The following is a 25,942-nucleotide window of genomic DNA, read 5'->3' on the forward strand; positions in this document are numbered from 1 at the left end:
AATGATGAAGTTTAGTGAAAATAAAAATAAATAAAAAATTGATTTACTAAAAAATAATTTACATAAAATAATTATTATGAAATAAAAATCTAAACATATACAACACCCAATAATATTTTCTCCCATACTTTAGATGACCCCACTCTTTTCTTATTCAACATGTTTAAAGCCCATTATAACTATTCAACTATTGAATAAATTATTCAAAACTCTATTGTAAATAGTCTAAGTACAACTAAAAAAATGATTGATAATAAAAAGTTTGCCCACTAAACAGGGTCATTTCTGGAAAAGACAGAAAAGATGAAAGCCCAACCCAAGTGTTGAAAAACCCTAATCATATAAATTCTTACATCTCCCATTTTCCTGCTCCACCCTCACAGTTCATATAAGCGGTCGCTGCGAAATCCCAATCCAGGCAATTACGTTTTCCATTCTCTCGCAACCATTCTAATTTCCTGACCTTCTTGATTCGTTTTAATAATTATCTTCGTTACCTGATTTCCCTTCAGATATGAAGATCATCGCGGCATATTTGTTGGCCGTTTTGGGAGGTAACACAGCCCCTTCCGCCACTGATGTCAAGCGCATCCTAAGCTCAGGTTTTGATTCTTAACTCATCTCTTCAATTTCATTCATTCATATTCAGTTAGTTGTTTAAGATTTTTGTCATGATTAGTTGATTTATAATTGTATATTGAAGAATCATACATTAGTTCATAGGCAAATTATATTGAATGAATTTGGTTTTTTCTTTGATATTTATAGTTGGAGTTGAGGGTGAGGATGAGCAGATTGAGTTGCTCTTGAGGGAAGTCAAGGGAAAAGATTTTGCTGAGCTAATTGCCAGCGGAAGAGAGAAATTGGCCTCGGTTCCTTCTGGTGGAGGAGCTGTGGCTGTTTCTGCTGCATCTGGTGGTGCTGCAGCTGCCGCACCTGCTGCCGAAGCTAAGGAAGAAAAGAAAGTTGAAGAAAAGGAAGAGTCCGACGATGTAAGTTTCTAAAATTTTAGCTCTATTAGTTGATATCCGGTGGATTCATGAATCTGTATTAACAAATGTATATATCGATGTTATCTTTGTTTTACAGGATATGGGCTTCAGCTTGTTTGACTAGAAGAGTTGTGACACAGGATTTTGTTCATTGTATTAGGTTTTGTCCGGTTTTGTATTTTCAATTTAGACATTGTGATTGAATCATAATGCTTCATATAATTTGATTTTCTTGATCTATTGGTTTTTAACCTGTGCATTATATTGTTCGTAGTACCAAGTTAGTGCGAATTTTCCTCTATCCATTGTTATTAGTTACCTTGGTAACTAGAAATTTTACTTATTGAAATGTTCTCTGGCCCGGGGATTGACCTATTAAGCTATTTTAAGAGTTATGGGTTGAATACGTAAATTCCTTTCATGTTCAGTTGAAAGAGTTAGTTAGCGATTTTATGTTAGAGAAAAGTCTACAGAGATGGTAGTAATCTCTGCAAATGTCTTTGTTTGGGATTCCTGTCAAGTTGTTTGAAAATGGGAATGGATTTTGAAAATAGGTTGAGAATTTGAATTGATAAAGGCATTTTGGAGATGGTGTATGAACTAAGTTAATTTTTAGAAAACTAAATTAACCGAGATCAACATAGGTAGCTACAAGAGGTGGCATATTTACTGAGCTTTTAAATTAAGGGAAAATTATTTTCTGTCAAAAAAAAATTAAGGGAAAATTATGTTCTTGCATTTGGAGAAACTAGAATTGAACAATTGGTTAGAGAATTGGTTTCATATAATAACTTATGATTTCATCATAAGCAATCATGTAGGAAAGCTGCACATGATTGTTACTTGACATGTAAGTAACAAACTCAACAAACTTCCTAGCTGAATTGTAACTGAAAATCTTACTTCTCTGCACATGATTATTAATGTGTTCTCTAACTCTAACTTAGTGCCTAGGATTATCAAGTCTTGGCTCAAGTGTCGGTCTTACACTTACTATTGATTTCACGAGCATTCATTAAGGGGTTTTGGTTTGGTCCCCTTGTATTTGTAATCCCTTTTTGTTTTAATACATAATTATGTTTTAATACATAATTAAGTTGATGCAAATTTTGATATATATTTAAGGTGATGCAAACTTCTCTTCATATTTGATAAGGGTGATGCAAAGACTTTTTAGGTGAGAAATAGAAATTTGCAAGAGTGTAGCATCACTTCGTTGCCTTCAATAATTTCAAAGCTCAAACATAAAAGGAAATAAAACAATTTCTTTGATGAAATATAAAAAATAATTGTCAATATATTTGATCTTTTTTTATATTTGATGAACTTTGTTTTAAGTATAAGCTAGTCGTAAGATGTTTTGAAATATTATTTAACCATTTAAAATAAAATTTATAGGAAATTAATAAATTAATAAATAAATAAATAAATAAGACCACTTATACGTTACGTATCACCTTGTTTGTGGAGTTTTTTTATAAGTGGAGTTGTTTCATAGTGGAGTTAGTTCCTCAAAACATTTATTATTATTATTATTATTATTATTATTATTATTATTATTATTATTATTATTATTATTACTCGATCAACCAAAAACGATTCATACAAACAAGGCGATTAGAAAATCCAGCCACTCAATAAGAACTACAAAATCCAAAAATGATCCATACAAACAAGGCACAAAATCCAAAAATGATCCATACAAACAAGCCACTCAATAAGAACTACAAAATCCAAAAACGATCCATACAAATAAGGCACAAAATCCAAAAATGATCCATACAAACAAGGCGATCAGAAATCATAAGATCCAACCACTCAAAAAGAACTACAAAAAACAAACCTTAGCTTAATTACATCATCATCAAAATTGCAATATGCTTCCTAAGCTCCAAACCCTATAAACTAGAGTATCTATAATTTTTATTCCTAGTTCTTTGTTACTTACATTTTTTTCGAAAACATTTGTCATTCCTATACCTCAAAGCTTCATAAATTGTTTCCGTAAAATTTGTTTTTGAGAATTTGCACCCTCCAACCTTTACCTTCAGGGTTCAACACAATCCACCTTAATTCATCTTGTCATTTTTGAGGCCTATGGTCAATGTGCAGCTAGTCCAAGACCTCTCTCCAAATGCTCTTCAATTCTGATAGTCAAACATAATCCAATGTTTCAATTTGATTGCAAAAGCAGCAAGCTTTGTTGTCTATGATCCCAAACCTATACAGTCTTTCTTTAGTGGCATGTCTATTATTTATGACAAGCTAACTAGGTGTTAATTAAGGCTCTAAGTCTAGCCAAGTTACCATAAAAAACTTTTCTCCAATGTATGTTTTGTTGAGGAGTCATGTTCGTCTCTTTGATGACACAATATGTGGTTTTTGTTGCAAACCTCTCTTCATTCCAATCATCCAATTGATGAACCATGTCTCTTTGTCTTAAAATAGCCTTCAAGATTCAAGAGCAATCATTTATAATGGGTTTAAAGAGATAGAAGTTATAGTGATCTGTAACTTCTCCCTCCATAACAGCCCAATTCCCCCTGCCCTCTCCCTCCCTGAACCATTGCACTCCACCAACTGACAAAATTCAAAACCTGTTTTGTTCTTAATAGATTGAAATTCCTCCTCCTTAAGACGCGTCTCCATGAGGAATAACATATCGGGATTTTCAATACGAGTGAGCCTTAACAAGGCTCGAACTGCACGTGGATTCCCCAACCCCCTGCAGTTCCAGCTTATGATTTTCATTGGGGTAGGCGGTGTTGGGTTTCCAACACCACCTCTGGTTCTGTGACGGGGCACTCGTTCGACTCCAACTGACTCTTTCTCTTTTTTTCTCCACTACCGCATTCACCAACATCACCTTCCACAATCATAACATCTACCAATGGGCGCTTCCCAATTTCCGTCTCCAATTTCTTCACCTGACTAGATGGAGCCTTCCTTGTTACTGATTTCCTAGTCCATTTCTTCTTTCTAGCACAAGACCCTTTTAAGGTGATGGCTTTGCCATTTCCCGCATTGGAAATGTCAAAAGCTCCCAACGATTCCGCCACGGCTTCTATTTCCAGCACCTGTTTCCCAGTATTTTCGACCTTATCCTGTATCACTTCCTTGTTCTTTTTCCACGGTTCAGTCGCTTCCTTTTGCTCAACCTCCCCTTCTCCTTCCTTCTCTTTATTCTTTGAATCGCATCCACTCTGTCCTGAGGAAATATTGAATAAACTTTTGCTGCAAGAGCTGAATTTTGACTCTTTCTTTCTCTGGTCGTCATTGATTTTGGGGAGCGGAGATGCCCTAAGCCACGTACCATAGGATAGTTCCTGTTCTTCCAGTTCTTCGAATCCCTCCTCACTCAACTCCCCCACTGAATCGCAGTCTTTCAATTGGTGCCCTACTTTGCCACACACAAAGCAGAAAGTTGGAAGCCTCTCATATTTAAAGAAAACCCGCAGATTTTTCTCCTTAAAACGAACCACCGTTCCCCTCTTTAAGGGTTGTTTGAGATCAATAGAGACCTTAATCCTGAGGAAGCGTCCGTTTCTGTGAGCGTCATTTTGGTCAACTTCTTCAAGCGAACCCAAAATTCCACCCAACTTCCTAGCCATCGCCTCTGTTCTGAGCATTAAGGGGAGTTCATAGATCCTGACCCAGAAGACCCCAAAGTGCATGTTTAGCGCTGATGGTTGTTCCTCCCCCGACACCCGTGTGAGGATCAGAAGGTTTCTATCAAAACTCCAAGGTCCATTTCGCAAGACACTCTCCAGATCCCTTTTTGTGGCGAAACGAAAAAGAAAAAGATTCTTGCTAAGTTCTTGGGTTTCCACCTGATGCTTCAACTTCCAAGCCCCTATCATTGTGTTGATGAAAGCCCTAGTGTTAAAATGGTTGTCTGTCCACAACTTCCCAGCTAGAGTTCGTTGAAAAATCTCCTCTTCACAAACTTCCTCCACCTCTGCCGTAACACCCTCCTCCTCCTCCTTCGACAGAGAAATATCCCTCCATTTATCCATGGGGAATCGAAACAAGAACAGAGATGTAGTGAAATAAGCCCCAAGACTTCTACTCGAGAAGAAGAAAAACCAAAAAGTAGAGGAGAAAACCCAAAAGAGATTGGGGCAGAAAACCAGACAACTGGTGAAAAAACCCTAACTCTAAAAGGCAAGAAAGGGGGAAGACACGATAAATTTTTTTAAAGAGAAGTAAGAGCTTCTCTCTCTAAAAACACGTGGAATTTTGGTTCAGCATTGTTAAATAGAGGCTAAGGTGTGAAAAAAACCGGTTATTTTTAATCACATTAGTATCTTAATTATTTCACTTTTTAAAACTCAATCAAATGTTTAAATATAAAAGCAGTATCCATTTTATTATCTATTGGGTATCCTATCTATCATATAAGAAAATAAGATGTTCTTGAAATACCTAAACTACCCTGTTTGCTCCAAATGATGCCACATGGATGCCTTAACTAACTATTCAGATTTTCCTTCTATTAATGCTATTTTTTTCTTTAAAAGCATATCAGATTTACTGCAAACTTTCTCACTTTTCTCTCAAACCTCTCTCCTCTTTTTTTTATGGCTTTTTTTCTTTTTCACTTCTCTCTTTGATTTTAATCTTCTTCCTCACAACTAGAGACATCATCTTCTTCATCACTTCATTCATCATCAATGGAGTAGAGCTTCTTATACAAATATTTTTATTTTATTTTGTATGTTTTATTAACTAATTGAATTTTTTGTTTTTCTATTTTTCAGTTGCTATTCCTTACTATTCACCAAAGATTTCTCTTCTTATTCATTTTTCGGATCTGAAATGGCTTCCGACGAAACCACCGGATCTGAAATTAAAACCACCGAAATCACCAGATCTAAAATCAAAACAAACAAATATGTAATAGAAAAAACCTCCAGATCTTAAAAAGTATTTATTTTTAACCTTCATCTTCAAGTGTTAGGCTTTATAGATTTCATAGTTTTTTCTTTACCCCTTTTGCAAATGTAGAGATAAGGATACCATGTGAAATCTGTAGACGGTGGAATAGGTGAGCGGCAGCTGTAATTTTTTTCTTCAAGATATCATGTGAAAAAGAAGAAGAGAGATTGGAAATAAATATTAACTTTCATTAATAAAGAAAATAAATAAATATATTTAAAACTTAAAATCAAACATTAAGTGATAATCATTATTACTATTTATTTATAACTTTAAAAAAATATTATAGCTTAAATAATATTTTTTTTAAATCTGGAAGAAAGATAGAGTAAATTGATAGTAATCAACATGTTGATTAATTTAATCACTAAAAAAATTTAATTCAATTTATATTTAAATTATAAGTTATAATATAATTTTTGAATTATACTATAAATTTATAAAATGTTAATATTGTTATAGTCTTATTATCTTTTTAAAGTAATAAATTGTGAAGTAATTAATTAATAAATATATTTTTTAGAATAATTGCATTGACTAGAGAATTGTTAAATAAAAGTATGTGGAAGACTATTAAAATAAAATATTTTTAAAAAATGTCGAATTCTATAGTGTTAAGTAGATTCATCTAGACATTAAAACAATAAAATATTTATCACTAATAAATTAAATATTTAATACAATAAATTAAATATTTATCATCAAAATATTTGTTGAGCCATAAAAACACATGAAAATCTTGATGTGTATATAATAGACTATAGGATAGGTTTTAGTGTACTATGATGTGTATAACAAGGCAAAGTCATGTCTATGGAGTACATACCTATCTCTATAGTTTTTTATGTTATAAGAAACTACTATTAAATAAGTACATTTATTTTTTATTTTTAAAATTAACAAGAACAAAGTTTTAAATATGCTCTTTTATCTCTTACAAATTACTACATATTCAAAGCATATCAATCCAAAATAAATGTTCAACTTCATGTTCCAATATTAATAAAAGAACATATAATTATAATTAAATATAATAAATTTGTTATTAAAGCTATTCATTTCAACATAAGGATAAACTTTCAACTCATATTTACATTATTGATTTGAAGTTTCAAGAAATAATTGTTGCAAAAACTGATTAACAAATGAATCCACCAATATCTTTATTAAAATAATTTGATATTTGTATCAGCATTTAATTTTTATTTAAGATAGTTATTTATTTTCAAAAAAAATTATAATCTATATCTATCACCATTCACCGGTTGTTTTGTTTCAACGTAACAAATAAATTTGAAGTAGGATTAACTTCAAAGTAAATATTTTTTTAAAAAAATGTTAAATTTCCGAATTCAAAATATTTGTATTGATAAATAGTATTAAATATGAAACACATATTTATTATTATTTAAAAAATATATCTACAAAAATTTTATTTTATAGATAAATATTCAGTTTCACTAATTATTGGAAAAAAAATGGTTTTTCAAGTATAAATAGCATGTCATTAATTTGAATATTTTTTTTTATAGATTTAATTAGCTATAATAACAAATATACAAGTTGTTACTAATCCTTTTCTAAATAAAATTGTAGTCATTTTCACACAGGAAATCATAATCCCTAATATGTAACTAGCCATTAAATTATTGATGAAATAGACACTCTATCAATAAACAATCAAAGAATGTAAACACTTTGTTATATCTCAATTATCTAATTATAACTTTTGTTTTTTTTTTTTTAATATTTCTCAATAAATTTTCTCTTCATACATTTTTTTTAAATTAAAAAAAAATCTTTTTTCACATGTTTAAATTTCTCCTCGCAGTTAAACATACCTCATCACTAATAGTGTGAACTCACGGTATCCACCAATATTTGAATAACACTTTAAATTTTTTTTTTTTACAATTTGCAATTTCATTTATTTTTTGGACTTTTTTACTATTCTTTATTTTATTTTCATTTTTCGTCTAATTTGTTTTCGATATTCAACATTTTTTTCAATCAAATTCCATTTTTTATTTTATTTTTTATACACAATTAATAAATACTACCAATATATTTTTAAAAACAACAAAAAATCTACTTTTGATCAAAATAATTTTAAACTTGAAAAATTAATTTCTTGCAATATTAATGATTGTACAAATTACTATTCAAATCTGGAAAAAAATATTATATATGATTTTGTTGAAAATAAAAAATATTATAAAAAGAGATAATTAATGTCTTGGTTGTATCAAAGAAAATATAGAGAATAGACTCTATAATAGGTCTTAGTATAGTGTGTTGTTTATTGCAAGGCAAAGTCACATCAATTACATTTATTGTATACCTTTTTCTTTTTCATCATCACATAGGTCTTTCAATGTTATAAAAGACTTTCAAAATATATTTTTTATTTGATGTTACATATTCAAAATAAATAATAATTACAATAATAATTAATAATATTAAATATGTTATTTTATACTCTTTATAATATATTAATTCATTGATAAGATGTTAGTATTATTTTATAATATTTATAATACCCAATAATAATTAATAATATTTGTATAATTGATAAAAATATAAAAATTACACATGACATATATACTTAAATTTGTTTATAAAAATATATGTCATTTTAGTCATATATACTTAAATAGGTTTTTCTTAGGTATATAATAAAAGTTACATTTTAGTGCCTCAAAAAATATTTCGCTATCCAACTTAGTCCATTCCTTTAACTTATAAATTTAAATATCTAAGAATAAGATGGAGTGATATTAATGAGTGTATATCATGGACCCTATTTTTTTTTTTTTTAAATTAACCATTTCATCTGATTAAAAAATATCTAACGGTTAAAAATTGAAAATCTATTAAATTTAACAAATAATCCCCAACGCCTAATATTTTTTACATTTATTCATCTTCTTCTTTCTTTTCCTTCATCATCTTCATCATCATCACTTTAAATATATATTTTTTATTTGATGGCATGTACTAGCATTCTATATTTGATATAATAACATATTTTCTTTATTTGATATCATGTACTGGCATTCTATGTTTTTCTGTACATACAGTTTGACAACTCATATCAACAAAAATATATTTTTCTATTTTTTTTCTTTCAAAATTCTACTATAGTTAAATCCTAACCATGTGTTTGCTATAGAAACCTTAAAAAAAGAGAAGATATAATTTCTTATAAGAAGAATTTAAAATAAATTTATTTTTCAATATGAATTTAAAATATTTGCTCATTTTAATTAAATGATTTTTTTTAAATTTATATTCTTTATTCAATTATAATTCAAATCAACATACATATTTGTTTTATTTTTTAAAATTCTTTTTAAGGTAAGTTTTTATCAATTTATTTTAAATTTTTTAAATATTTTTTAATATAACTTTTTTTCTACAATATGTTGCCACCTGTAAGCCTTCTCCTTTCAACTTTGATTTGTTAATTTCTTATTTTTTCTTAACTTTTTTTTCTTTATCCCCTCACATTAAATGCTTGGTTACCTACTCTTACTTTTACTTTTGCATTATTCCAATGTATATTTTATTTTTAGATTTAAAAAGTTTGAAATGTCTAATCAAAATTCTACTTTTCTATCTTCATTGTAATATTCATTTATTTGGTTTTTACTCAGAAATTCCTTTTCTCCATCACACACCATTCTTCATTTTTTTTCACCTTCTTTCTATACAACATAAACCAGGCCCTTCATCAATTTTTTTCCATAAATCAATGAATCATAGGTCATAAATAATTATAATTTATAATATTATAATATATTAAAAAATATATTAAAATCTTATTTGATAATTATAAATGCAAAATCAATTTTGAGTCAAATTATCTAAACAATAGTAAATGTTCATAATATAAAATTATTTTATAATTATTTATCTTACTATCTTTTTTTACATGAGAGGTACAAATAAAATAGACAAATGTAATCTATCTCCATTGTCAACCACTTGATCCCATTATCACTAACCAAAATAAATCTTATTACCCATCATTGTTGTCTAATTTTATTATTATTATTTTTTTGACAGAAAATAAATGATATTCATTCATTCAAATCAATAGAGTACATCGTTGTAATACAAATTCAAAATCGCCAAAAACAAAAAGGATGAATCTGCGAACAAATCCACAACATCCATGTTAATAGCATAAAACGGAAAATTACATATGCCTACAAATATTAATGTATTGACTGTATTGAGATGTCCGAAATATTCATGCTTCCGGATCTGTAGCGTTGACGGCACCAAAGTCATTGATTGAATCTGCACTAGATCGAAAATAATCTTTCAACTTGAAACAAATAAACATCGCACAAAAATGGAAAAAAACAAAATACCCGCACAAAGACGAGAAATCAAAAAACACCACAAAAATATGGGAAAACAAAACAAACGATGACCCACGAAATCACAAAAAAGAAAAAACGAAAAGGTGTGAAAATCCCTTATTTAAGTAATAGATAAATAAAAACGATTTGGAGATTGATCCTAAACCACCCCTCATTGAGACAGAGGAAGGAAAAAGAAGAAAAGTGACGGCTAGGGTTATACTTAACTATTATACTAATTTAACTTTTAAGATATAGTAATACCTATTTTCTTATACAGTTGCTTCACCCGTTGTTTCTATATTGCACATGATTTACAGACATGCACTTTCTTAGGAACACAACAAATTTCTGCATCATATTTTTTTACATATCTAACTCATCTAACATTTCTAATAACATATTTAATAACAAAATTATATTTTGTATGGAAAATTTTATTGATCGAAATGTTTTTACGGGTACCAGACATTTTCTATACATTCAATTATTATTATTTTACGGATACCAGATATTTTTCTATACATTCAATTATCATTATTTTCACGGGTACCTGACATTTTTCTATACATTCAATTATTATTTTTTCTTGTATACTAGAAATTTTTCCATACATTCAATTATTATTTTTTCACGGGTACAACATATTTTTCTATACATTTAATTATTATTTTTTCATGGGTACCTGATTTTTTGTTATTTTTTACGGGTACCAAGCATTTTTCTATTAAAAAATATAATTCTGAAACAAATGCGCATCCCATACCAGAACCCGTGCGAACGCACGGGTTAGTTACTAGTTCCAATTGATAAAAAAACCTCTCTTGAAACTCTCTTTCGCAGTTCGCACACCCTAATTTCCAAACGGTCACCACCGTCACACTACTAGCCGATTTCGTCACGGTCTCCGTTCCTCTCCGCTTCTCTCCTCCGCTCCTCTCCGCTTCTCACTCTCTCGGAAATATCTCTCACGGTATGTTGCATCCCTTTTCCATCTTATGATCTTTAAATCCTAGTTTTTCAGTTCCTCTCTGAAATCATTATAGTTGCTAATGTGATGTTGCTGTTGTTGTGAAGATTTAGAATTGAAGTATTGTGTGTGTGTAAGTGTTCAAATCAAAGGTTTAATAGGCTGTTTGGGAGTGTTTTATATTGAATTTTGAGTTCAATTTCAATCAGGTCATGTTATAATGGATCATTGAATTTGTTGTTACTGTTCAATTGAATCAATGTAGAAGTTGTTTATTTGATTCTAGATGTAAGGTTCTGTTTAGAGAGTTTGTGGTTGAAAGTATTTTAAAATAATAGGAGTTTGATTTAATAGGTGTCTCTTGTAAATTGGTAATATGTGCTTGTAGTGATTTGCTTTGCATGTGATTTTCGACTAGCAGCACAAATAAACAGTAGCTTTTCATGTGATCATTGAACTTTTGAAGTTTGTATAAACTATTGTGACTATGTGGTAGTACTAGTAGTACAGTGATTAAATATCTAAATCGATGTTATTTTTAATTATTTATCATTGTGCAGATATTCAGCAGCTAATCGGTGGTCACATCCTGCCGAAATATTGGAAATTCTTAGAAATTTTAAGCTGTTTCAAATCACACCAGAACCGCCTAATAGGCCACCGAGTATGGTTTCTGACTATTTTATGTTATGTTTAGTTCATTTATTTATTTGACAAGATGTTGTTATGTTTAATTTATTAGTACCGTTTTATAGTTTTATCGATATATCTGGTATAATTGCTTAAGAGTTAAGAAGCTTAAATTCAATAATCCTCCATCAATTGATTATTGCAACTGCGTATTTTGGATGCTCTCTCTTATCTTGTCGTGGCAGATTTCGCAATAGCGGACCATGTTTTAAAAACATGCTAATATCTAATCTTCATAAACCATGTTAATGAGTTTGACAAGTTAATTAACTCCAAGAAACTTTTGTTCTTATGTCTCTTATCTTGTTCATATGGTGCAATTGTAGTGAACTTAGGTGCCAATACATGTCATTGTATTCTACTAGTATATTTGAAGGGAATAGTGATCCTTTTTTTTAAAGAATTCATTAATATCACATAAGTTAAGGTCATTTGGATTGTACTAGTAAAGGAGAATGTAATAAAGTGTGGTGTGTATGAAGTGCGTATAAAAGATTCATTATAAGAAAACCACTATATAATATCATAAACTGTTAATCATGTTAATTCTGATGGTGTCTCTGGATGTATTATCAAAGGTACGAGTCTTTGTATTATCAAACTGGTTTTTTTTTATAGAACTTGTTTTAAAACTGAATTTTTTTAAAGAAAATATAAACTGGTTTTTTTATAATCTTGTTTTAAACTGTTTTCTTAAAAAGAAAATAAAAACCGGTTTTTTTAGAAAATTTGTTTTAAAATTGGTTTTCAAACTGTTTTTTTAAAGAAAATAAAAAACTGGTTTTGATAGAAACCGATTTAAAACCAGTTTTATTTTAAAACTGGTTTTTGTGAGAAAGTTTTAAGATCCAAACCAAACCATATATATGGTTCAATTTGGTTTGGTTATTAATCCATCCACACCCCTAATAATGTCGAAATGGATTGGCTGATTTGTGAATGAATATCCGTTATCCGTTAAACTGTTTTCTTAAAAAGAAAATAAAAACCGTTTTTTTTAGAAAATTTGTTTTAAAATTGGTTTTAAAACTGTTTTTTTAAAGAAAATAAAAAACTGGTTTTGATAGAAACCGATTTAAAACCGGTTTTATTTTAAAACTGGTTTTTGTGAGAAAGTTTTAAGATCCAAACCAAACCATATGTATGGTTCAATTTGGTTTGGTTATTAATCCATCCACACCCCTAATAATGTCGAAATGGCTTGGCTGATTTGTGAATGAATATCCGTTATGGTGGTTCCACAGGCCGCAGTGGCTCGTTCAATTGTGCATTTTCACCTACTTTGGTTCACTTCTGTTTTTCATTTTCAACTGAACTCTGACTGGGCTGTTGGCTACAATCCAAAATAAATAAAATACCACCTTTAGGCACAATCATTTTTAGGCCAAACATTATGTTTGTTTTTTGCAAACCTGTATTTCTGATCATTTCTTCGTTAAGCAGTAACCAAATATCAAAATGATAATATTGAAACTCCTGCTCCATTTTGTTTCAGTAATTGTCTTGTCCTTCTAGAAAAAGAAGCATATTTGCAGAAACGATTCCCAGAAAGCAGCCATGGATGGTATGTCATCCCTTATACAAATTTATTTACTTTACTTTGGTGTTAAGTTGGTTTTGACTCAGGTTGTCAAAATATATCTCCAAATTAAAATGGAAAGGTTCAATTTTAGGATATAGCATCTGATAATAAAAAAGGAACTAACAGACAAGTACTAAATTTGTTTCTAAGATTATATGTGTGGGTTTCAGTTGATTCACAGCCAACTATGGAGGAAACTATTTTGGTTGGTGATGATCTAATGATGGGTCCTCCATCACCAATAGTACCGCCGGAAATAGCTTCGCATGTGCTCCAAGGTGTTGATCTATGTGATGGAATTCTCAGGAATCTATTCTTGTGTAAGTCTTTGTTATATAACTAGGCATACTTGTGCCTGTTACAGTTATTTTTTGTTTCCTTTGGTTGCATAAAATTATAACCTTTTGATTAATGTGAATCTCTACTCCTCAGTCCTCACCAAATTGGTACAGATCACATATACTAGTTATGTTTGTCACCAAAATCATTACATGATTTTTATTATTCGATCAAAATGCTCACATTAGATATCTGTTATAGCATCGCCATATTCAAATATCTTATGAGCTTCATTCATATCTAATAGGCTTGCAAATCAATGACATTGAACCATTCTGTCAAGATGAGATTGCTCTATATAAACAATGTGCTGAAAGAAGGGTGAGATACTTATATTCTCTATCATTGTGTTGATGAAAGCCCTAGTGTTAAAATGGTTGTCTGTCCACAACTTCCCAGCTAGAGTTCGTTGAAAAATCTCCTCTTCACAAACTTCCTCCACCTCTGCCGTAACACCCTCCTCCTCCTCCTTCGACAGAGAAATATCCCTCCATTTATCCATGGGGAATCGAAACAAGAACAGAGATGTAGTGAAATAAGCCCCAAGACTTCTACTCGAGAAGAAGAAAAACCAAAAAGTAGAGGAGAAAACCCAAAAGAGATTGGGGCAGAAAACCAGACAACTGGTGAAAAAACCCTAACTCTAAAAGGCAAGAAAGGGGGAAGACACGATAAATTTTTTTAAAGAGAAGTAAGAGCTTCTCTCTCTAAAAACACGTGGAATTTTGGTTCAGCATTGTTAAATAGAGGCTAAGGTGTGAAAAAAACCGGTTATTTTTAATCACATTAGTATCTTAATTATTTCACTTTTTAAAACTCAATCAAATGTTTAAATATAAAAGCAGTATCCATTTTATTATCTATTGGGTATCCTATCTATCATATAAGAAAATAAGATGTTCTTGAAATACCTAAACTACCCTGTTTGCTCCAAATGATGCCACATGGATGCCTTAACTAACTATTCAGATTTTCCTTCTATTAATGCTATTTTTTTCTTTAAAAGCATATCAGATTTACTGCAAACTTTCTCACTTTTCTCTCAAACCTCTCTCCTCTTTTTTTTATGGCTTTTTTTCTTTTTCACTTCTCTCTTTGATTTTAATCTTCTTCCTCACAACTAGAGACATCATCTTCTTCATCACTTCATTCATCATCAATGGAGTAGAGCTTCTTATACAAATATTTTTATTTTATTTTGTATGTTTTATTAACTAATTGAATTTTTTGTTTTTCTATTTTTCAGTTGCTATTCCTTACTATTCACCAAAGATTTCTCTTCTTATTCATTTTTCGGATCTGAAATGGCTTCCGACGAAACCACCGGATCTGAAATTAAAACCACCGAAATCACCAGATCTAAAATCAAAACAAACAAATATGTAATAGAAAAAACCTCCAGATCTTAAAAAGTATTTATTTTTAACCTTCATCTTCAAGTGTTAGGCTTTATAGATTTCATAGTTTTTTCTTTACCCCTTTTGCAAATGTAGAGATAAGGATACCATGTGAAATCTGTAGACGGTGGAATAGGTGAGCGGCAGCTGTAATTTTTTTCTTCAAGATATCATGTGAAAAAGAAGAAGAGAGATTGGAAATAAATATTAACTTTCATTAATAAAGAAAATAAATAAATATATTTAAAACTTAAAATCAAACATTAAGTGATAATCATTATTACTATTTATTTATAACTTTAAAAAAATATTATAGCTTAAATAATATTTTTTTTAAATCTGGAAGAAAGATAGAGTAAATTGATAGTAATCAACATGTTGATTAATTTAATCACTAAAAAAATTTAATTCAATTTATATTTAAATTATAAGTTATAATATAATTTTTGAATTATACTATAAATTTATAAAATGTTAATATTGTTATAGTCTTATTATCTTTTTAAAGTAATAAATTGTGAAGTAATTAATTAATAAATATATTTTTTAGAATAATTGCATTGACTAGAGAATTGTTAAATAAAAGTATGTGGAAGACTATTAAAATAAAATATTTTTAAAAAATGTCGAATTCTATAGTGTTAAGTAGATTCATCTAGACATTAAAACAATAAAATATTTATCACTAATAAATTAAATATTTAATACAATAAATTAAATATTTATCATCAAAATATTTGTTGAGCCATAAAAACACATGAAAATCTTGATGTGTATATAATAGACTATAGGATAGGTTTTAGTGTACTATGATGTGTATAACAAGGCAAAGTCATGTCTATGGAGTACATACCTATCTCTATAGTTTTTTATGTTATAAGAAACTACTATTAAATAAGTACATTTATTTTTTATTTTTAAAATTAACAAGAACAAAGTTTTAAATATGCTCTTTTATCTCTTACAAATTACTACATATTCAAAGCATATCAATCCAAAATAAATGTTCAACTTCATGTTCCAATATTAATAAAAGAACATATAATTATAATTAAATATAATAAATTTGTTATTAAAGCTATTCATTTCAACATAAGGATAAACTTTCAACTCATATTTACATTATTGATTTGAAGTTTCAAGAAATAATTGTTGCAAAAACTGATTAACAAATGAATCCACCAATATCTTTATTAAAATAATTTGATATTTGTATCAGCATTTAATTTTTATTTAAGATAGTTATTTATTTTCAAAAAAAATTATAATCTATATCTATCACCATTCACCGGTTGTTTTGTTTCAACGTAACAAATAAATTTGAAGTAGGATTAACTTCAAAGTAAATATTTTTTTAAAAAAATGTTAAATTTCCGAATTCAAAATATTTGTATTGATAAATAGTATTAAATATGAAACACATATTTATTATTATTTAAAAAATATATCTACAAAAATTTTATTTTATAGATAAATATTCAGTTTCACTAATTATTGGAAAAAAAATGGTTTTTCAAGTATAAATAGCATGTCATTAATTTGAATATTTTTTTTTATAGATTTAATTAGCTATAATAACAAATATACAAGTTGTTACTAATCCTTTTCTAAATAAAATTGTAGTCATTTTCACACAGGAAATCATAATCCCTAATATGTAACTAGCCATTAAATTATTGATGAAATAGACACTCTATCAATAAACAATCAAAGAATGTAAACACTTTGTTATATCTCAATTATCTAATTATAACTTTTGTTTTTTTTTTTTTTTAATATTTCTCAATAAATTTTCTCTTCATACATTTTTTTTAAATTAAAAAAAAATCTTTTTTCACATGTTTAAATTTCTCCTCGCAGTTAAACATACCTCATCACTAATAGTGTGAACTCACGGTATCCACCAATATTTGAATAACACTTTAAATTTTTTTTTTTTACAATTTGCAATTTCATTTATTTTTTGGACTTTTTTACTATTCTTTATTTTATTTTCATTTTTCGTCTAATTTGTTTTCGATATTCAACATTTTTTTCAATCAAATTCCATTTTTTATTTTATTTTTTATACACAATTAATAAATACTACCAATATATTTTTAAAAACAACAAAAAATCTACTTTTGATCAAAATAATTTTAAACTTGAAAAATTAATTTCTTGCAATATTAATGATTGTACAAATTACTATTCAAATCTGGAAAAAAATATTATATATGATTTTGTTGAAAATAAAAAATATTATAAAAAGAGATAATTAATGTCTTGGTTGTATCAAAGAAAATATAGAGAATAGACTCTATAATAGGTCTTAGTATAGTGTGTTGTTTATTGCAAGGCAAAGTCACATCAATTACATTTATTGTATACCTTTTTCTTTTTCATCATCACATAGGTCTTTCAATGTTATAAAAGACTTTCAAAATATATTTTTTATTTGATGTTACATATTCAAAATAAATAATAATTACAATAATAATTAATAATATTAAATATGTTATTTTATACTCTTTATAATATATTAATTCATTGATAAGATGTTAGTATTATTTTATAATATTTATAATACCCAATAATAATTAATAATATTTGTATAATTGATAAAAATATAAAAATTACACATGACATATATACTTAAATTTGTTTATAAAAATATATGTCATTTTAGTCATATATACTTAAATAGGTTTTTCTTAGGTATATAATAAAAGTTACATTTTAGTGCCTCAAAAAATATTTCGCTATCCAACTTAGTCCATTCCTTTAACTTATAAATTTAAATATCTAAGAATAAGATGGAGTGATATTAATGAGTGTATATCATGGACCCTATTTTTTTTTTTTTTAAATTAACCATTTCATCTGATTAAAAAATATCTAACGGTTAAAAATTGAAAATCTATTAAATTTAACAAATAATCCCCAACGCCTAATATTTTTTACATTTATTCATCTTCTTCTTTCTTTTCCTTCATCATCTTCATCATCATCACTTTAAATATATATTTTTTATTTGATGGCATGTACTAGCATTCTATATTTGATATAATAACATATTTTCTTTATTTGATATCATGTACTGGCATTCTATGTTTTTCTGTACATACAGTTTGACAACTCATATCAACAAAAATATATTTTTCTATTTTTTTTCTTTCAAAATTCTACTATAGTTAAATCCTAACCATGTGTTTGCTATAGAAACCTTAAAAAAAGAGAAGATATAATTTCTTATAAGAAGAATTTAAAATAAATTTATTTTTCAATATGAATTTAAAATATTTGCTCATTTTAATTAAATGATTTTTTTTAAATTTATATTCTTTATTCAATTATAATTCAAATCAACATACATATTTGTTTTATTTTTTAAAATTCTTTTTAAGGTAAGTTTTTATCAATTTATTTTAAATTTTTTAAATATTTTTTAATATAACTTTTTTTCTACAATATGTTGCCACCTGTAAGCCTTCTCCTTTCAACTTTGATTTGTTAATTTCTTATTTTTTCTTAACTTTTTTTTCTTTATCCCCTCACATTAAATGCTTGGTTACCTACTCTTACTTTTACTTTTGCATTATTCCAATGTATATTTTATTTTTAGATTTAAAAAGTTTGAAATGTCTAATCAAAATTCTACTTTTCTATCTTCATTGTAATATTCATTTATTTGGTTTTTACTCAGAAATTCCTTTTCTCCATCACACACCATTCTTCATTTTTTTTCACCTTCTTTCTATACAACATAAACCAGGCCCTTCATCAATTTTTTTCCATAAATCAATGAATCATAGGTCATAAATAATTATAATTTATAATATTATAATATATTAAAAAATATATTAAAATCTTATTTGATAATTATAAATGCAAAATCAATTTTGAGTCAAATTATCTAAACAATAGTAAATGTTCATAATATAAAATTATTTTATAATTATTTATCTTACTATCTTTTTTTACATGAGAGGTACAAATAAAATAGACAAATGTAATCTATCTCCATTGTCAACCACTTGATCCCATTATCACTAACCAAAATAAATCTTATTACCCATCATTGTTGTCTAATTTTATTATTATTATTTTTTTGACAGAAAATAAATGATATTCATTCATTCAAATCAATAGAGTACATCGTTGTAATACAAATTCAAAATCGCCAAAAACAAAAAGGATGAATCTGCGAACAAATCCACAACATCCATGTTAATAGCATAAAACGGAAAATTACATATGCCTACAAATATTAATGTATTGACTGTATTGAGATGTCCGAAATATTCATGCTTCCGGATCTGTAGCGTTGACGGCACCAAAGTCATTGATTGAATCTGCACTAGATCGAAAATAATCTTTCAACTTGAAACAAATAAACATCGCACAAAAATGGAAAAAAACAAAATACCCGCACAAAGACGAGAAATCAAAAAACACCACAAAAATATGGGAAAACAAAACAAACGATGACCCACGAAATCACAAAAAAGAAAAAACGAAAAGGTGTGAAAATCCCTTATTTAAGTAATAGATAAATAAAAACGATTTGGAGATTGATCCTAAACCACCCCTCATTGAGACAGAGGAAGGAAAAAGAAGAAAAGTGACGGCTAGGGTTATACTTAACTATTATACTAATTTAACTTTTAAGATATAGTAATACCTATTTTCTTATACAGTTGCTTCACCCGTTGTTTCTATATTGCACATGATTTACAGACATGCACTTTCTTAGGAACACAACAAATTTCTGCATCATATTTTTTTACATATCTAACTCATCTAACATTTCTAATAACATATTTAATAACAAAATTATATTTTGTATGGAAAATTTTATTGATCGAAATGTTTTTACGGGTACCAGACATTTTCTATACATTCAATTATTATTATTTTACGGATACCAGATATTTTTCTATACATTCAATTATCATTATTTTCACGGGTACCTGACATTTTTCTATACATTCAATTATTATTTTTTCTTGTATACTAGAAATTTTTCCATACATTCAATTATTATTTTTTCACGGGTACAACATATTTTTCTATACATTTAATTATTATTTTTTCATGGGTACCTGATTTTTTGTTATTTTTTACGGGTACCAAGCATTTTTCTATTAAAAAATATAATTCTAAAACAAATGCGCATCCCATACCAGAACCCGTGCGAACGCACGGGTTAGTTACTAGTTCCAATTGATAAAAAAACCTCTCTTGAAACTCTCTTTCGCAGTTCGCACACCCTAATTTCCAAACGGTCACCACCGTCACACTACTAGCCGATTTCGTCACGGTCTCCGTTCCTCTCCGCTTCTCTCCTCCGCTCCTCTCCGCTTCTCACTCTCTCGGAAATATCTCTCACGGTATGTTGCATCCCTTTTCCATCTTATGATCTTTAAATCCTAGTTTTTCAGTTCCTCTCTGAAATCATTATAGTTGCTAATGTGATGTTGCTGTTGTTGTGAAGATTTAGAATTGAAGTATTGTGTGTGTGTAAGTGTTCAAATCAAAGGTTTAATAGGCTGTTTGGGAGTGTTTTATATTGAATTTTGAGTTCAATTTCAATCAGGTCATGTTATAATGGATCATTGAATTTGTTGTTACTGTTCAATTGAATCAATGTAGAAGTTGTTTATTTGATTCTAGATGTAAGGTTCTGTTTAGAGAGTTTGTGGTTGAAAGTATTTTAAAATAATAGGAGTTTGATTTAATAGGTGTCTCTTGTAAATTGGTAATATGTGCTTGTAGTGATTTGCTTTGCATGTGATTTTCGACTAGCAGCACAAATAAACAGTAGCTTTTCATGTGATCATTGAACTTTTGAAGTTTGTATAAACTATTGTGACTATGTGGTAGTACTAGTAGTACAGTGATTAAATATCTAAATCGATGTTATTTTTAATTATTTATCATTGTGCAGATATTCAGCAGCTAATCGGTGGTCACATCCTGCCGAAATATTGGAAATTCTTAGAAATTTTAAGCTGTTTCAAATCACACCAGAACCGCCTAATAGGCCACCGAGTATGGTTTCTGACTATTTTATGTTATGTTTAGTTCATTTATTTATTTGACAAGATGTTGTTATGTTTAATTTATTAGTACCGTTTTATAGTTTTATCGATATATCTGGTATAATTGCTTAAGAGTTAAGAAGCTTAAATTCAATAATCCTCCATCAATTGATTATTGCAACTGCGTATTTTGGATGCTCTCTCTTATCTTGTCGTGGCAGATTTCGCAATAGCGGACCATGTTTTAAAAACATGCTAATATCTAATCTTCATAAACCATGTTAATGAGTTTGACAAGTTAATTAACTCCAAGAAACTTTTGTTCTTATGTCTCTTATCTTGTTCATATGGTGCAATTGTAGTGAACTTAGGTGCCAATACATGTCATTGTATTCTACTAGTATATTTGAAGGGAATAGTGATCCTTTTTTTTAAAGAATTCATTAATATCACATAAGTTAAGGTCATTTGGATTGTACTAGTAAAGGAGAATGTAATAAAGTGTGGTGTGTATGAAGTGCGTATAAAAGATTCATTATAAGAAAACCACTATATAGTATCATAAACTGTTAATCATGTTAATTCTGATGGTGTCTCTGGATGTATTATCAAAGGTACGAGTCTTTGTATTATCAAACTGGTTTTTTTTTATAGAACTTGTTTTAAAACTGAATTTTTTTAAAGAAAATATAAACTGGTTTTTTTATAATCTTGTTTTAAACTGTTTTCTTAAAAAGAAAATAAAAACCGGTTTTTTTAGAAAATTTGTTTTAAAATTGGTTTTCAAACTGTTTTTTTAAAGAAAATAAAAAACTGGTTTTGATAGAAACCGATTTAAAACCAGTTTTATTTTAAAACTGGTTTTTGTGAGAAAGTTTTAAGATCCAAACCAAACCATATATATGGTTCAATTTGGTTTGGTTATTAATCCATCCACACCCCTAATAATGTCGAAATGGATTGGCTGATTTGTGAATGAATATCCGTTATCCGTTAAACTGTTTTCTTAAAAAGAAAATAAAAACCGTTTTTTTTAGAAAATTTGTTTTAAAATTGGTTTTAAAACTGTTTTTTTAAAGAAAATAAAAAACTGGTTTTGATAGAAACCGATTTAAAACCGGTTTTATTTTAAAACTGGTTTTTGTGAGAAAGTTTTAAGATCCAAACCAAACCATATGTATGGTTCAATTTGGTTTGGTTATTAATCCATCCACACCCCTAATAATGTCGAAATGGCTTGGCTGATTTGTGAATGAATATCCGTTATGGTGGTTCCACAGGCCGCAGTGGCTCGTTCAATTGTGCATTTTCACCTACTTTGGTTCACTTCTGTTTTTCATTTTCAACTGAACTCTGACTGGGCTGTTGGCTACAATCCAAAATAAATAAAATACCACCTTTAGGCACAATCATTTTTAGGCCAAACATTATGTTTGTTTTTTGCAAACCTGTATTTCTGATCATTTCTTCGTTAAGCAGTAACCAAATATCAAAATGATAATATTGAAACTCCTGCTCCATTTTGTTTCAGTAATTGTCTTGTCCTTCTAGAAAAAGAAGCATATTTGCAGAAACGATTCCCAGAAAGCAGCCATGGATGGTATGTCATCCCTTATACAAATTTATTTACTTTACTTTGGTGTTAAGTTGGTTTTGACTCAGGTTGTCAAAATATATCTCCAAATTAAAATGGAAAGGTTCAATTTTAGGATATAGCATCTGATAATAAAAAAGGAACTAACAGACAAGTACTAAATTTGTTTCTAAGATTATATGTGTGGGTTTCAGTTGATTCACAGCCAACTATGGAGGAAACTATTTTGGTTGGTGATGATCTAATGATGGGTCCTCCATCACCAATAGTACCGCCGGAAATAGCTTCGCATGTGCTCCAAGGTGTTGATCTATGTGATGGAATTCTCAGGAATCTATTCTTGTGTAAGTCTTTGTTATATAACTAGGCATACTTGTGCCTGTTACAGTTATTTTTTGTTTCCTTTGGTTGCATAAAATTATAACCTTTTGATTAATGTGAATCTCTACTCCTCAGTCCTCACCAAATTGGTACAGATCACATATACTAGTTATGTTTGTCACCAAAATCATTACATGATTTTTATTATTCGATCAAAATGCTCACATTAGATATCTGTTATAGCATCGCCATATTCAAATATCTTATGAGCTTCATTCATATCTAATAGGCTTGCAAATCAATGACATTGAACCATTCTGTCAAGATGAGATTGCTCTATATAAACAATGTGCTGAAAGAAGGGTGAGATACTTATATTCTCTTCCTCCTAACTAACTCCATTTCTTTAACTACTTCAACTGATATTTTACCTTTTGTTTGCAACTTCAACATCTTGCATCACTCACTATAGTATTTGAGACAGAGACATGATAACAACTTTTCAGTTTTGTACTTTTATTAGATCTACCATTATCATGTTTTATTTCTTTTTTTTACTTTTGAAAAAATTATGCAGGATAAGGAGATAAGAAATCGGCTTCAAGATAGTGAATTCAAATTGGGTTCATCAATGCCTTTAGATGCAGCCAAGGAGAGGACTACTCAGCTTGAGGCAGAAGTTACATCATTGGAGAGGTATCTTCAATTAATTGTTGCGTTCCCTGTTTGGTAAATAAAAGATCTTTTAAATCTAATTTTTTTTCTAAGATACCAAACCATGAAATTTCTGGAGCGCAGCTTCTATTAACATGATTAAAATTTTTTAATTATCATATTTCTGCTTTCGTTTTGAAGAACTCCAGCAGCATATTGTTCTATAGAAAGTATTATTGAACTTATCCCCGTACAAGAGTTCAATTACCACCCCTGAAGCTTGGGAAGATTTCTTTGTTCAGATATTTTAACATTTGGAGATGAATATTTAAAATAAAATAAAAAATCAATCGAAAGGCCTTACTTTCTTGAGCATTGTATATTGTCTGTCTTCGAAAGAAATAAGTTCATAATTACACATGGATTGCCTTACTGTCTTCGATATTTCTATAGGCTGAAATTATCTCTCTGTCACTATGGCTTTTACACTAATTATTTGACGCCCGGCTATATGATGTTGAAATATTTGATATCTGGTTATCGTAAGAATTTTCTGTTGAAATTTTCAATGTATCTGACTTTCACACTAATTCATTTGAATGCATAGGCGCTTGATTCTTGCTAGTGGAGTTGAGGGCATTGAAGGTTTCCGCCAAAGATGGAGCTTGCACGGCCGCCTTACTGATTCCAAGTAATGTTTATCATCCATAATTTTGTTTTTGTCAAGTATGGCTTGACACCAAATATTTTAATCTCACCCATTGCCATTAATTAAAATCTTTTGTTGTATTAGTTAATATTGGATGTCTAGGGGGTTATGTCCATGGATGTTATGTTATTGGAATCTCAGTTTCTTAGGATGTGCTTGACAATAGTAACTGATAAGTTGCTGCAAGATGAGAAGCTACTTTTTAACTGAAAAGTTTATAATTTGCTATAGTAAAAAAAAACTGCAAGTTGATAAATTACATTGAATTAGAAGTAGATGATAAACTAACATTTGAATTAGTTTAAACTTAAGTACCTATTGCAAATTATTTCTATCAACCATGCTTGTTGGAATATTAAATAGTTTGCACCTGGCTTCACGATACCCTTACTTACGTGTGGTAATTAGTATTAGTATGATTACTCCTTCCATGGTAGTGTTAATGTCTTTTCAACATTTAAAATGTGATGTTTATATCATGTGGTTGATTGCAGAAAAAGGTTGGAATTTTTAAAGCGGGGCATAGATGGAAGAACAGTATGAATCCTTTAGGGAATCAACTTTCAAAATTTGGTACTTGAGTGGAAGGTTATACCTGCATCAGGAGCCATACAGAGTTATGTTCCTCTCCATATAAAAATTACAGATGTTCTGTTGCTTTTTAACCATCATTTTTATGATATACTAGTTTATGTAATATCTAATATGTATTAGAGTTATTCTCAAATTAAGAATATCATATTCATCCCAATCCCAAGTGTTTTTGGACCAAAGTCATCTTGTGTTCAAAGGTGTAAGTGAACTACTTATTTAAATGTAAATTAAATAATATCATTCATCCATGAATCAATGTTTTTTTTTTGTTCGTTCAAAGTTAAATTTTTTTTTTTTACAATTTGCAATTTCATTTATTTTTTGGACTTTTTTACTATTCTTTATTTTATTTTCATTTTTCGTCTAATTTGTTTTCGATATTCAACATTTTTTTCAATCAAATTCCATTTTTTATTTTATTTTTTATACACAATTAATAAATACTACCAATATATTTTTAAAAACAACAAAAAATCTACTTTTGATCAAAATAATTTTAAACTTGAAAAATTAATTTCTTGCAATATTAATGATTGTACAAATTACTATTCAAATCTGGAAAAAAATATTATATATGATTTTGTTGAAAATAAAAAATATTATAAAAAGAGATAATTAATGTCTTGGTTGTATCAAAGAAAATATAGAGAATAGACTCTATAATAGGTCTTAGTATAGTGTGTTGTTTATTGCAAGGCAAAGTCACATCAATTACATTTATTGTATACCTTTTTCTTTTTCATCATCACATAGGTCTTTCAATGTTATA

At 28.6% G+C, this 25,942-nt stretch overlaps 4 protein-coding genes across 4 annotated transcripts; 3 read left to right on the top strand and 1 right to left on the bottom strand.

Moving 5' to 3' along the window:
* Window positions 1–295: 295 nt before the first annotated feature.
* On the top strand, window positions 296–1,243 carry LOC131617144 (large ribosomal subunit protein P2A-like). The gene is made up of 4 exons (XM_058888502.1): window positions 296–418; window positions 513–602; window positions 769–992; window positions 1,090–1,243. Exons 2-4 carry the CDS (start codon window positions 515–517, stop codon window positions 1,114–1,116), a joined length of 339 nt encoding a protein of 112 aa, XP_058744485.1. The 5' UTR covers window positions 296–418; window positions 513–514; the 3' UTR covers window positions 1,117–1,243.
* Window positions 1,244–3,739: 2,496 nt separating this feature from the next.
* Window positions 3,740–5,008, bottom strand: LOC131618942 (uncharacterized). The gene has a single exon (XM_058890089.1). The coding sequence runs from the start codon at window positions 5,006–5,008 to the stop codon at window positions 3,740–3,742; it is 1,269 nt and encodes a 422-aa protein (XP_058746072.1).
* Window positions 5,009–13,425: 8,417 nt separating this feature from the next.
* On the top strand, window positions 13,426–14,235 carry LOC131618943 (uncharacterized). The gene is made up of 3 exons (XM_058890090.1): window positions 13,426–13,524; window positions 13,713–13,862; window positions 14,129–14,235. Exons 1-3 carry the CDS (start codon window positions 13,518–13,520, stop codon window positions 14,233–14,235), a joined length of 264 nt encoding a protein of 87 aa, XP_058746073.1. The 5' UTR covers window positions 13,426–13,517.
* An 8,567-nt stretch (window positions 14,236–22,802) lies between these two features.
* On the top strand, window positions 22,803–25,381 carry LOC131617145 (uncharacterized). Its single transcript, XM_058888503.1, has 6 exons — window positions 22,803–22,901; window positions 23,090–23,239; window positions 23,506–23,579; window positions 23,794–23,912; window positions 24,478–24,561; window positions 25,074–25,381. The coding sequence occupies exons 1-6, from the start codon at window positions 22,895–22,897 to the stop codon at window positions 25,120–25,122; spliced, it is 483 nt and encodes a 160-aa protein (XP_058744486.1). The 5' UTR covers window positions 22,803–22,894; the 3' UTR covers window positions 25,123–25,381.
* Window positions 25,382–25,942: the final 561 nt, after the last annotated feature.

The sequence above is a fragment of the Vicia villosa genome, linkage group LG7, assembly GCF_029867415.1.
Source record: "Vicia villosa cultivar HV-30 ecotype Madison, WI linkage group LG7, Vvil1.0, whole genome shotgun sequence".
NCBI lineage: Eukaryota > Viridiplantae > Streptophyta > Magnoliopsida > Fabales > Fabaceae > Vicia > Vicia villosa.

What these genes read in the sequence shown, in the direction of transcription:
- LOC131618942 (XM_058890089.1), bottom strand. Translation starts at nt 5,008, where the DNA reads ATGGATAAATGGAGGGATATTTCTCTGTCGAAGGAGGAGGAGGAGGGT.
- LOC131617145 (XM_058888503.1), top strand. An exon ending in AACAATGTGCTGAAAGAAGG is followed by an intron (nt 23,580 to 23,793) that starts GTGAGATACTTA and finishes AAAATTATGCAG; the next exon opens with GATAAGGAGATAAGAAATCG. An exon ending in GGCCGCCTTACTGATTCCAA is followed by an intron (nt 24,562 to 25,073) that starts GTAATGTTTATC and finishes GGTTGATTGCAG; the next exon opens with AAAAAGGTTGGAATTTTTAA.
- LOC131617144 (XM_058888502.1), top strand. Translation starts at nt 515, where the DNA reads ATGAAGATCATCGCGGCATATTTGTTGGCCGTTTTGGGAGGTAACACA. An exon ending in CAAGCGCATCCTAAGCTCAG is followed by an intron (nt 603 to 768) that starts GTTTTGATTCTT and finishes TGATATTTATAG; the next exon opens with TTGGAGTTGAGGGTGAGGAT. An exon ending in AAAAGGAAGAGTCCGACGAT is followed by an intron (nt 993 to 1,089) that starts GTAAGTTTCTAA and finishes TTTGTTTTACAG; the next exon opens with GATATGGGCTTCAGCTTGTT.
- LOC131618943 (XM_058890090.1), top strand. An exon ending in TCTCAGGAATCTATTCTTGT is followed by an intron (nt 13,863 to 14,128) that starts GTAAGTCTTTGT and finishes CATATCTAATAG; the next exon opens with GCTTGCAAATCAATGACATT.